We start from the raw sequence: 12,877 nt of genomic DNA, 5'->3' as shown, positions 1-12,877 counted from the left end.
ATGCAGAGTACCTTAGTGTGTCCCTGAAAGAAATCGCAACAAACTGGCTGCTGCTAAAATCAAGGGCATAGACCACTGATTCCCAGCAACCCTCCCCCCAATAGATGTAATTAGTTTAATCATTAAAAATATAATTACTGGTAGACTCTAAAATTGCACGCTAGGACCCTCCCTCACCCGGGGCCTTCAGTCGATGGACTTTGGGCATGGCCCTTGCTTCAGCTTCCACCTCCATTCCAGCAACTTTACTAAACCTGTTTTGTTGGTGGCGTGAATAGTGATTAAAGTGGTATTGTCATAAAGCTCAATCTAATAATTCTGCCCAGCAATGGCAAGCTTATCAGTTAGCAGCTAAATGAAACGTAAGCATGAGTTTTAAACCTCGACCTAAGTTGGCTGAAGCAGCTGATAAGGACCGCTTCAGCTGATAATCAGGCGTGTACGGCAGCAGGCGACGCCTGACCCTAACCTGCGAGCGATCCGCCAGGCGGATCTACTCACCCTCAGTTACGCTAATCCCCCCAATGATCCCATTGTTCGCGCCGCTGCCCTGCCCACTGTGTGACGTCATGTTGTCCTTCCATCCCCCCATGGCAACACAGAGCGTCATCAGCTACATAGCAGAGATGTCGCCTAAGGGGATCAGATTCTGATCCCCAATGGGCAACATGAGTTGAGTGTGTGTATGCGGCCTTAACCCATGAAAATGAGTCAGATGGTTTGAGCTGTTAATTTTTTTTTTGCTGTTTTCAGTGCTTGAAACTATAGATGAAATTTGACAACAATATCACTAATGACATATTTTGGTGGGCAAATTAATGGTCTGTATACATGCACTTGTTGGGCACTTTGCTTTTAGCAGCAGCGAGTTTGCCGCAATTTATTACAGGGAGCGGCTTTGGTCTATGAGGTTTCCCACTGGGTCCCCTCATCTAGACTCGTGCCCAGGGTCTTCTCATCTCACCTCTTCACAGCAGTGATCCTCCATAAGGCTCCCTGATGCATGTCACATGACTTCGGGAGCTCGCTCACACAAGTCATGTGACATCGGGTGTCTTTCATAATGTATGTTTGCCTCTCTCTCTGTCCCTCGCTCTCTCCCTGCTTTTTGGGGTCTCTGTTCTGTTTTGTTGGGTTCCATGAACGTGTCTTGATAAATCGTCCCTCATGTTTGCACAGCTCAGCTACCGTATGTAGGCTGTAGCCAGTTTCTCCACCACAGGCATCTATCATCATCATAATCCTAATCTGTTTACTGATACTGACTGCCCCCTGCCTGCACAAGTGTGTATAACATGCGTACTTTCAACTTCCCATCAGTCCTTTCTGCTGTCATCTTTATTTAATTATCTGAGGAAATCAAGTATCAAGAGAAAGGAAACATGTGACAGTTTTATTCAGTTGGCAATGGCAAGTATAACTGTCACATCAGGCAAGCATCTCAATATTCAGGATGTAAAAAAAAAACCTTCATTTATAAAAAAAATAAAAATAAAATAAAATAGAGAACAAAAACAGATCAAAGCATTGAGACCATCAATCACCTGCTGAGACCCTTGCAATTAATGGACAGCAGTTCGGGCATTCCAGATTGAGTTTTGATTGATATTTTAAACACGGAACTGATTGAGAGAGCCCTAGGTTGTCTCTTTTTTTTTTGAAATTTCTCTGATTAGGTTCACTTTAAAACTATTAAAAAATAAAACTGGCAGCTGTCCCAAAATAGTCGTGAACATCCTGATGACATCATCATTCTATCCTCACTCTGTACTTATAGCAGACGGGCTATTGGGAAGGGTTGATGCCACCTCCAGTACCAAGTCTGTTGTTGTATGCAGGACTACATTTCTCCTATTCCCTAGCGATGGCCGTTAGTTTTTATTACAACTGTATCAGGATCGGTCGTGAATTGCAGCAAAATGCTGCAGGGAACACATTTTGCGATTGCCACTAATTGCGAAACACCCCTGATCGGTGGCAATCGCAGCAGTGAGATCACTGTCACAAGGTTATTATTGCACTAGCACTTTGGCGATTAACGGGAATCACCTGCTAATCGCTTAAGTGAGAGTGGGCCCTTAAACTTTATTTCCATCCTTTAAATATATATATTTATTTTCAAATGTTAATATGAAGGAAAACTAACTATGATAGAAAGGACCAGTGTGGTTTAAATTATAAAACAACATAATTTTCTTATGAAATCTTTATGGTATGCGTGACTAGGGGTGTGTCTGGGGCGTTGGGGTTGGCTTAAAAAGACACTAATGCGAAAGAAAAATATGATATTATGATTTGTATGTGTAGTACAGCTAAGAAATAAAACATTAAGATCAGATACATCAGTCTAATTGTTTCCAGTACAGGAAAAGTTAAGAAACTCCAGTTGTTATCTCTATGCAAAAAAGCCATTAAGCTCTACGACTTTTAAAGTCCTGGAGAGGGCTGTCTTCTGACTTTTATTATCTCAACTTTTAGTGAACAAATTTATTTTTCTCTGCCAGAGGAGAGGTCATTAGTTCACAGACTGCTCTGAAAGAATCATTTTGAATGCTGAGTGTTGTGTAATCTGCACATATTATAGAATGATGCAATGATAGAAAAAACACTATATACCTGAAAATGAAAAATTTGAGAATATTTTCTTTGCTGCTAATCTTCTAGTAACTATTCATAGTACACAACCAATTCATTATATCATATTTTTTTTCGCTTCAGTGTCTCTTTAAGTGTCCCTCTTTCTTATCTCAAAAAGTTGAGAGGTATGAGAAAGGGTGTCGCGTCTGATTTGGAAATGGATACTGCACCCTAGTGCCAAATGGCCCTAAGGTATGTTTTTTAACTTACAAGGGAGAGGGTGGATGATCGTCTATTGGAGGGGAACATTAGTGTGGTTTTAGATTTCAGCTGTGTAAAGGGAAGGTGTGTGTAGGCGTGGGTGGGCGCTCTGACATGTCGGAAACTCCCACAGGATATTAACAGCTGAGGGAAGAGGATATGACATCATATGCAGTTGTCCTCCCGGTCCATGCTCTCAGATTCAATACTTCCTGCTTGATCGGATTTAATATATGTATATAGGGATTACACATCTTCTTCAATATCATTTCTGTCTTCTTCTTTTAACTCCACATCTTTCTCTGCCTGTTCCTTCCTTCCCTTCTTCCTCCGATGCCCTCCGCAGTTACAGCGCCGCACCCTCATCACCGGGCGGGTGATCTTCCGAGGCGGATGGGTGCACACAAAGCTCACAGAGTGGGTGTCGCTCAGCGAAGGGCTGCAGAATCGTCCGTCAGAGCAATGGCCGCAGAATTTGGGGAGCAGAGGGCGTCGGGACAGGCAGTCGCGGTAATGCAGGTGCATCGGCTTCGACCAGCGCATGGTGTGAGTGCAGACATTATTGGACTTCAGGACCTGCAGGAGAGGCAAAATAGTGAATGAATAAAATAAAATAAGAATATATATATATATATATATATATATTTACAAAAGAGGATGAAAGGGTAAAAAGAAAACTGCGTATAGTGCACAGTTCCCAAGGGTCCCTCGTTTGGAGAGACAGTCCCTCTTTGGGAACCAAATCCCCCCCTTTTTCTCCCTCATTTATCCCTCTTTCAGGACTGATGTACAGATCTATGTAAATATACCTAATTTTCTACTGAAAAATGTGTTTAATACATCCTAAATATTATTTCTCTAATTTAAATTGATACATTCCTTATTAAATGTTAACATGAAGGAGAACTAATGATGATAGAGAGAACCAGTGTGGTCTGAATTTTAAAGAGAAACTCAGAACAAGAATTGAACTTTATCCAAATCAGTAGGTGATACCCCCTTTTACATGAAAAATCTATTCCTTTTCACAAACAGACCATCAGGGGGCGCTGTATGGCTGATATTGTAGTGAAACCCCTCCCACAAAGACATTCTGAGTACGTACTCTTGGCAGTTTTTCTGTCTGTGAACCTTGCTGCATTGTGGGAAATAGCTGTTTACAGCTGTTTCCAACTGCCAAAAAAACATGCAGCAGCTACATCACCTGCCAACAGTAATGAATGTCAGAATGTAAATCAGGGATTTAAAAGATTTTACAATGGGCAAACACTGACTAAATCATTTATACATAATTACTGTATTGTAAAAATGAAGCACTTTTTTAATTACATTATTTTCACTGTAGTTCCTCTTTAAAACATCGTCTTTTGCTTCTGAATACTTTCTGGTATCAGTGAGTAGGGGGTGTGGTGGGGGTGTGGTTAGAGGTGTGGCAGGGTGTGTCTTAAAGTGTCCCTCTTTCTTATATTGAAACATTTGGAGGTATGAAAAATGACATGGAGGGAAAGACAACTACAAGGTGGGGAGTGACATAGGGAGTGAAAGACGGGTTATCAACATGCTGCGTGCCGAAGCATACATGAAACAAGACAGCGCTGGAACAAGGTCCTCCGGCACCCAAGGCTGAGACACCAAAGTGCGCATCTCCATCCCTCCCACCCCAGCGTCACACACTGATTGCTATTAGACTAAGAGGTGCCCCAGGGCCTCCCACCCCCCAGTATCTTAAAGAGTAACTGTTAGCCCCCAAAGTGAAATTTAAATCTCTACAGCAATGTTTTATTTAGTATTAAAGTGATCCAAAAAGCCAATGCAGAACTTAAAAATCAATATAATTTTGTTACTATGTAGCCTTTTGCCCAAGCTAATGACGCAAAGCCGCATATCTGATACTGATGAGCATGCAGAGCATGCCTATGTCTGCCCGACCACCCTCTCCCCCCTCTCCCCCCCAGGACCAGGTGCCGATCTATTCGCACCACAAACAGCTGACCGCTCTGACAGGGAGAGAGAGCGGCAGCACTTCCAGCGCAGCCACGCAGAGCAGCCGCCGCCGAGTCACATGTGAGACATGTGAGAGAGATGCACGGCGGCGGCTGCTCTGCCGTGGCGGCGCTGGAAGTGCTCCCGCTCTCTCTCCCTGTCAGAGCGGTCAGCTGTTTGTGGTGCGAATATATCGGCACCTGGTCCTGGGGGGGAGAGGGGGGAGAGGGTGGTCGGGCAGACATAGGCATGCTCTGCATGCTCATCAGTATCAGATATGCGGCTTTGCGTCATTAGCTTGGGCAAAAGGCTACATAGTAACAAAATTATATTGATTTTTAAGTTCTGCATTGGCTTTTTGGATCACTTTAATACTAAATAAAACATTGCTGTAGAGATTTAAATTTCACTTTGGGGGCTAAGTTACTCTTTAATCTCTAGTTATCTGGCTTGCAGTCACAGCTTTGCATCCCCTTTTCTTATTTCTCTCTGCTTCAAACACAATAGGGGAATGATAGCTGAGTGAGTTGTGCGACCCTCCTACACTGCGCCCTGAGGCTGGAGCCTCTCTCGCCTCTGCCTCGGCTGCCCCTGAACCAAGAGGATATTTTGGCCCTGACTGCTGTGCAGCTGCATAAGCCCCAGAGGACATGGGGCTCCTATGCGTCAGCATGGCCTGCACTGGCCTATGTCCACCTCTGGCACCTATCCCAAGCCCAGTATGTTATTATTATTATTAATTTACAAAGCGCCAACATATTCTGTAGCACTGTACAAAGTAAGAAGACGAACATGGGGTACAAAATGTTAAATGTATATCAGAGTGCAAGCTGCGAAATGAATAACAGATTCCAAGACACAAAAGGGTGAGAGAGCCCTGCCCTTGCAAGCTTACAATCTAAAGGAATATGGGAAACAAGAGGTGGGGAAGTATACATACAGGCAGTGTCTGTTTAGGTTATCTAGAAGGAGTACAACTTGGCGAGAGGTCGAAAGGGGAATGGCGTATGCTTGTCAGAAAAAGTGAGTTTTGATAGAGCGTTTAAAGATTTCAAAGGTTGGAGAGTGACGGATGTGTTGTGGAAGGGCATTCCAGAAGAGGGGTGAAGCAAGTGAGAAATCTTGTATATGTGAATCTGAGGGGTTGATTCCAGAGGAGGACGAAAGAAACTCATATGCAGATCATGATGCAGGTTGGGTTGATATCTGGAAATTAGTGAGGAGATGTACACAGGAGAGAGATTGTGGAGAGTTTTGTAGGTTAGGGTGAAGAGTTTGAACTGGATCCTCTGGTTGATTGGTAGCCAATGAAGAGCTTGGCAGAGAGGAGCAGCAGAGAAAAAGCGAGGAGATGAGCAGCCGAGTTCAGTACAGATTGTAGCGGTGCCAGTCTGTTAGGTTGTAGTCCACAAGGCAATATATTACAATAGTCCAAACGAGAGATTATAAGAGCATGTGCCATGTACTAACAGTTTCCACTCACCGTGTAGTTGGCACTGACGTACTGCCTCATGCAGGGTCTGATCATGCACAGCCTCCGCTCAGCCACAGGGGTGCAGCTTTCCCCTTCGTAGACTATCCGTATCGAGTTTCCAAATCCGCAGGTCTTTGAGCAGGGGGTCCACTCGGTAGCAGGGTTACAGGGTGAGGGGTCCGTAGCTTCTTCTGAATCATCTTCTCTTTCTGTGGACACATGACACAGGCTTAACTCATTAATTGCTGCCTCATTTCATACATTTCACGTTTACTCTTTGTGACGTCACCCTCCAATTCCTGTTCCTTTTGCCTTGCCAAAGTTAATCAAGACAGCTCCAACCCTGGACACGTTGAAATCAAAACTGAAAAGCCACCTGTTTAGTTTGACATTTATGACCACATAACTGAGAATGAGCTTTCTGTCATGCTGCACCTACACTTTGGAACTCCCTGCCACAACCAATCTGAACATCTCCATCCCTGTAAGCATTTAAAGAGAAACCGTAACCAAGGATCGAACTTCATCCCAATCAGTAGCCGATACCCCCTTTCCCACAAGAAATTTTCCATTTCTCAAATGGATCATCAAGGGGCTCTGTATGGCTAATATTGTGGTGAAGCCCCTCCCACAGTGTGATGTCAGGACCAGGGTAGGCAGAGGTGCCCCCTTGTATTAGGTAGCCCCCTGGTATAGCCAGAGAGGGCGTGACAAGTATTAGGTAGCACCACAAATATAGGCACCCAGATGTCTCCTTCAGTATAGGTAGCTAGATTTTAGGCAACTAGATGCCCCCCTCCATATAGGTAAACAGATGCCCCCCAGTATAGGTAGTCAGATGCCTCCCCCCCAGTATAGGCAGCCAGATGCCCCCCTCTGTATAGGCTGCCGACCCCCAGTGTAAGTAGCCAGCGAGGTATCCCGTCTCCATCCAGTGTGCTCATTTGAATGGTGAAGAACTCACCTCTCCAGCATCCGTCTTCATCCTACCAGACACTCCGTCTCTATAATATAAACACCACCAGTCACGTGATGACCAACAGGTGGCGCTTGCACCATAGAGATGAAGTGCCAAGGAGGTTGCAGATGGATCCTGGAGAGGTGAGTTCTTCATCCCGCTCTGCACATGGCAAAAATATCCCTTCCGCTTGTCACAGGACCCCTAGTGGCCGGAAAATGCCTTCCAATTGGTTTCAGCACACAGACCATGCAAGCTGTGGTCGCAATCAGTGCGCAGAAACCGCTGGAATTTTGGCAGCAGACCGACTAGAAGGGAGCCTGTGAGTTACGGTAATTATAAACTACACACTATTTCAGGGTAGAACTGCCACCACCTCTGTTACCATGGGACAGAGGCACCCACTGACTGGCTAAGTCTAGACCTGCAAATAAAAACGGTTAAACAAACTCTATTCTGTCTAGCTAGCGACAATAGTAGCGACTCTTCAGAGACCAGGTTCAGTTTGCGCGGCTAAATAGCAGGGTAGCTGAATAACAAAAGGACGTTCTAGCGTTGTTTTATCAAAATGCAATATAAATAATTAATATATACAGAAAATCGTTTAAATCAACAATTATAGAGACAAATAATTGCACAGTATAGAAGATAAAAGGGAAGAAAATACTTAGGTCCGTGGAAATATGTCCTTTCTGGGAAAATCTGAGCATATGGAAAATGTCCTTTGTTTCAGTCCAGGAAAATAGCCGCCAGCCACATGGTCCTTTGGCTGGCTTGATCAGGTGATGGTACACGGGAAGACTGAGGTCCGCCTGCTGGCAATGTGCTTTTGATGAAGCTGGTTCGGGGGTGTGGCAATGCCTGCCCCCTCTGAATTACCAAGCAACCACAGTTCAAGTCCTTGGAGAGAGATTCAAGTTTAAACTCATACAACGCTGTAACTCGAAACCGATAAATGCCAAAGTGGCGCTGATAACAGATTAATATTACTCAGATGATGACAATTCCTATGACATCATACTTGATTAGGGTAGGGGGTCCAGTTCCTGAAAAGTGTAATAACTTGGTTGTAGAGGCCCCCTGCCCCTCTAGCCTGATATCAAAAGATTCAGCCCGGCTCTACGAATCCAATGATACAGCTCTCATAACTATCCTATTTACGGTATTCTGTAAATATGCAAAAATCATATATCACATGCATCTGAATCTGCCCCTAGCGGTGCCAAGGAGTCTGGTTTCAAGCTGTGACTAGTTTCCTGGGCTCTTCCTGTATGAAAAGACTCTTGGTTTGTTAATTAACAAGTGTGAGATCTGCGAAGGCCCAGATCCTAGTCATATGCTAATTCCAAATCACAGGTCTTTCCAGTGAGCATACTTGGCTCTTATAAAAACAACTCTGCTAACTCCTATGAAGACAGCAGAGACCCCCCAGGCTTTACTCCAGCACCTATGCACAGCTAGTACATGCACATGCACATGTCACTTTTAGTAGCAAACCTACGGTAGTGTAATTTTACATGCATCAAAAGAAAGAGCAATACATTTCCTGATGGGGTTTCCTGGGGGTCCATACGCAGCCGCAGTGCTTTGGCCAGGGATCGCTATACAGCCACAATATGGCTGCATGAAGATCCCTGGAATTTTTTCCTATTTTCCCAAATTTTTTTTGTATGTTTAGAGTGTGGGAATTTTTTTAAAAAAAAAATGATGTGGGGTCCCCCCTCCTGAAACTTTTTAACCCCTAGTCCCCCATGCAGGCTGGGGTAGCCAGAATGTGGAGCTCCGACCGATTGGGGCTTCACACCCTGACTATACCAGCTGCAAAAAAAGGTCTTTTAATGCCGATTTTTGTTCCGGAGTATCTGTTGGGGGGGGGGGGGGGGGCAGGTTTATTTTGCCCTGGGGCCCCATTGTTGCTTAAACCGGCCCTGTCGGCACATAGGTGACAAGTGTGCCGATCAGGCTGCTTTAGCACATAGCTATATGCGCAGATAAGGCCGCATGAGACAGAGCAAAAAGAGGGATTCCCGAGGAAAAAATTGGGGCGTATATCTAACAGTTATGCACGCTTGATCATGATTTATAGGTGACAAATGCGCCGATCAGATCGCTTTAACATACAGCCATATGCGCAGATAGGGGGGATATGGAGGAACTATGAGGAGATAGGAGAAATCTGGATAATGAATGGGATATACTACATGATCGACAGGTAGCACACACCCTGCTGGGTGACGCCCAGGGGAGAGAGGTAATGCTCAGTATATAAGACTGTGAGTTAAAGACGGCATTCAGCTCTGATAGGGGCTATATATGCTGACAGTTATGTGGGGCAGGGGCACTGTATATGTTTGATGCACAGCACTGTATATATGTATCCACTCCGGACGAAGGCGTTTAGCCAAAACATGTCGCGTTATTTGTAATTTTGTACACTGTTTGCATGGTGTGATCCCCTACTGTCCATTATACCTGTGTTTGGTGCAAGAGGGTGTGATCAGCAGGACCTATTTGTGCATGTACTAGCTGTGCATAGGTGCTGGAGAGGAGATCCCTTTCCTCTCCACGACACATGCACATAGATGTACAATCTTTATCTGCCTGAAAGTGATCCATCCCAGTGATATGATACATATGTGACACAATAGTGTCAAACACCAACGCAGCTGTTTTTTGTTTTATAAATGCTGTACCTTTGATATACCTGATTTTAATAGAACTAATAAAAGTTATGTTTTAGTGCGCTAGGGTCCTAACCCTGTTCAGGGAACACGTATCCTAATAAACAATACTTCCAATACTACATGCTTTACGCACCTTTGCACACTCCTTGCTTCTTCTTAGCACCCAGCTGAAAGTCACAGGTCAAATTCCTCTTTTCGTCGCAGGGTCTGAATCCATCGCATTCCTCATTTATACCCTGGGCACACACTGTGCATCCGCAGCCACAGGTGTCCAGGGTGGGGCCCAGAGGGCAGCTGGGGTTCTCAGGGCATGTGCAGACTTGAGTGCATCCCTAATAGGAAAACAAAGAGAAGAATGACAACAGTTTTAAACCAATAGTACAATTTAAGGGACACATCTGAGCAGTACAAAAATAAAAACAGCCACTTACCTGGGGCTTCCTCCAGCCCCTGCTAGCCGTCCTGTGCCCTCGTTACAGCTCCACTCACAAATGGTGGTCCGGGATCCCCTACGGCGCAAGATCCCCATTGCGCATGCGCGAGTGGCTCTCAGAGCCACACTGATGTCATCCGGACTTTACTGTGCAGGCGAGCCGCATGCTGAGCCAGTGCGCCGCATGCTGGAGTGCAGAAGAAGCCGACCCAGGAGTCGACCTGGCGAGGAGGGCATCTCCACCGGAGGGGCCCGGTAGCCACCGGAGCTGCAGCGAGGGCACAGGACGGCTGCCAGGGGCTGGAGGAAGCCCGAGGTAAGTGATTTTTTTATTTTTAGGTTGCTAGGACCTTCCCTTTAAAGGCTCCACCACACGTGCAACTTTTTTGCCCAACTTTTGTCCAAACTTGGTCTGTGAATATGTGACAAATGACTAGACGAGCGACTAATAACAGGCTCTATCCTCTGTGGCTGTGCTATGGTCCGTGTATGGGTGTGGTTATGCTGTCCAGGCTCAAGTATTGCCTGCAGCTGTGCAGTAGCTGCTCCTGCCCGGAGTACAAAATGTGTTCAGAGCGTCCCTGCACTGGATCGGTGAGGTGAAGAAGGGTGGGGGAAGCCTCTGGAGTATCCCACTACTGAGGTAAGTATTCAGTTTTACTTCCTTTTTTCCCTTCAGGTAACCTTTAAAACTGATACCTTTTGAAGGCCAAGCATTTCTTAAGGGTGTAAATTAGCACTATTATTTCCAGTGATGTTTCTATTTCCATACAAGCATATAGCCTAGAGAAGAGCGAGGGTTCCCACCACGTGGAAGAATCCTCCATCATACAAAGAATATAAACATAACACAGTGACCAAAGCATCTTACCCGCCTCCCTCCTAATGCCACCGCCACATGTAATAAAATAAGGAACAGCGCAGCATAAGATCCCATCTCCAGCAGTGACCTCAGAGACCCTTGTGGCTCCTAACAAGACGGATCCTATATATATCATTTTAGGAGACGCAATCCTATTGGATGAGGACTTCTGTGTATCATCACACAAAGGCTGGCGGACCTCACAGCAACGTGCGTAAACACAAACAGGAAGCCTGCCACAGAGAGATAAACCTGCGGGTGAGACTGCGGAACAGGCTACTGCATCTTTCTGCAGAAATTGTGGTTCTTACTGATGACCTTTTACATCGTTTGTTAAAAATACACAAGTTTTTTTATATGTGTTCAATAGAAAAAAAAATTCTAATAAATTGTTCATGAAAACATTGTTGCCTAAATAACATGAGTCACTGTTTATGTATTGCATAATACCGGAAGGAGAAGCCCCCAGAATTTTCCTTTAGAAGCGAAGCTAGTTAAAAACTGTTTAACGTAGCGTAAAGGTGGCCACTAACGGTCCAATTTCTAGTGAAAAATCGTTCGAGCGATCAGAAATTCTGATCGGATTGGTTGAAAATAATCTCAGTTGATGGGCACAATCTATTATGAATGACTGGATTTTTGTCAAACCAAAATTTGGATTTTGTTGATTGGTTGTTATAGACAGGGCCGGTTCTAGCTACAATGGGGCCCCGGTGCAAGAGTAACCTGGGTGCCCCCCTGACACCCACTGCTGGCAACATATCCCCCCCTCCCCCACTGTGTCCCAAGACAAGTCAGAAGGCGACTTAGGGGGCCAAACAGTGCTCAGGGGCTTTGTAGCACCTGTCCAGGTTGCCCCTATGGTAGTGCTGGCCCCCTCCCCCCAGTATTATAGCCATATGCACCTGTAATGCCCCCCCCCCCATTATTATAGCCATATCTTCCCCTAATGACCACTCCTCCCCAAGTATGATAGCCATATGTGCTTCTAACGATCCCCCCTCCCCCGTGTGCGCGTGGCCCCCCCTCCCTCTCGCCGCGTTATGGAGCTGATGGGAGACCTGCAGCAGCAGCAGCACACACAGACCTGCGCTACGAGTTCCAAGCAGGTCTGTTGGTCTCCTCTGTAGTGCCGCTGTTCTCCACTTCCTGCTTGTTACATCGGGCACTAGAGCCCAAACGCAGAAGCAGGAAGTGGAGAACAGCGGCACTACAGAGGAGACCAACAGACCTGCTTGGAACTCGTAGCGCAGGTCTGAAGCTGCTGCTGCCATCAGCTCCATAACGCGGCGGGAGGGAGGGGGGGCCTCTGCCTTGGAGGATACAAATTTTAGGGGGAAGAGGAGGACACTTTGGGGCCCTTAATGGCACTGGGGCCCTAGGGAAGTTGCCCCTTTTGCCCATATGGAAGCGCCGGCCCTGGTCATGATAGGAAGCAAAGATTGGTTCGTTGATGGTGTAGTGAACGATTTTTCTTCTGTTCAGAATTTCTGATCGCTCAAACGATTTTTCGCTAGAAATTGGATCGATAGTGGCCACCTTAAGGGTTGGTCTTACCTGCAAAGAAAAAGCCTCGCGTTATTGGGCCAGAATTTGTTCAGAGCAGGAGAACATGTTTCAAGAGACATAAGCCAACTTTATCAGG

At 45.6% G+C, this 12,877-nt stretch overlaps 1 protein-coding gene across 1 annotated transcript; it reads right to left on the bottom strand.

Annotated features, from left to right (window-relative positions):
- Nucleotides 1-1,379: 1,379 nt before the first annotated feature.
- On the bottom strand, nucleotides 1,380-11,345 carry LOC137528143 (CCN family member 3-like). Its single transcript, XM_068249417.1, has 4 exons — nucleotides 11,242-11,345; nucleotides 10,071-10,269; nucleotides 6,305-6,504; nucleotides 1,380-3,414 (listed from the first exon to the last, which is right to left on the bottom strand). The coding sequence occupies exons 1-4, from the start codon at nucleotides 11,305-11,307 to the stop codon at nucleotides 3,085-3,087; spliced, it is 795 nt and encodes a 264-aa protein (XP_068105518.1). The 5' UTR covers nucleotides 11,308-11,345; the 3' UTR covers nucleotides 1,380-3,084.
- Between the last annotated feature and the right edge of the window lie 1,532 nt (nucleotides 11,346-12,877).

The sequence above is a fragment of the Hyperolius riggenbachi genome, chromosome 8, assembly GCF_040937935.1.
Source record: "Hyperolius riggenbachi isolate aHypRig1 chromosome 8, aHypRig1.pri, whole genome shotgun sequence".
Lineage (NCBI taxonomy): Eukaryota > Metazoa > Chordata > Amphibia > Anura > Hyperoliidae > Hyperolius > Hyperolius riggenbachi.
The sequence above is the reverse complement of the archived record's forward strand: the minus strand, read 5'-3'. Positions and strand labels throughout refer to the sequence as shown.

What these genes read in the sequence shown, in the direction of transcription:
- LOC137528143 (XM_068249417.1), bottom strand. Translation starts at nt 11,307, where the DNA reads ATGGGATCTTATGCTGCGCTGTTCCTTATTTTATTACATGTGGCGGTG. An exon ending in TGGCATTAGGAGGGAGGCGG is followed by an intron (nt 10,270 to 11,241) that starts GTAAGATGCTTT and finishes TTTTCCTATTAG; the next exon opens with GGATGCACTCAAGTCTGCAC. An exon ending in GAAGCAAGGAGTGTGCAAAG is followed by an intron (nt 6,505 to 10,070) that starts GTGCGTAAAGCA and finishes ATGTGTCCACAG; the next exon opens with AAAGAGAAGATGATTCAGAA.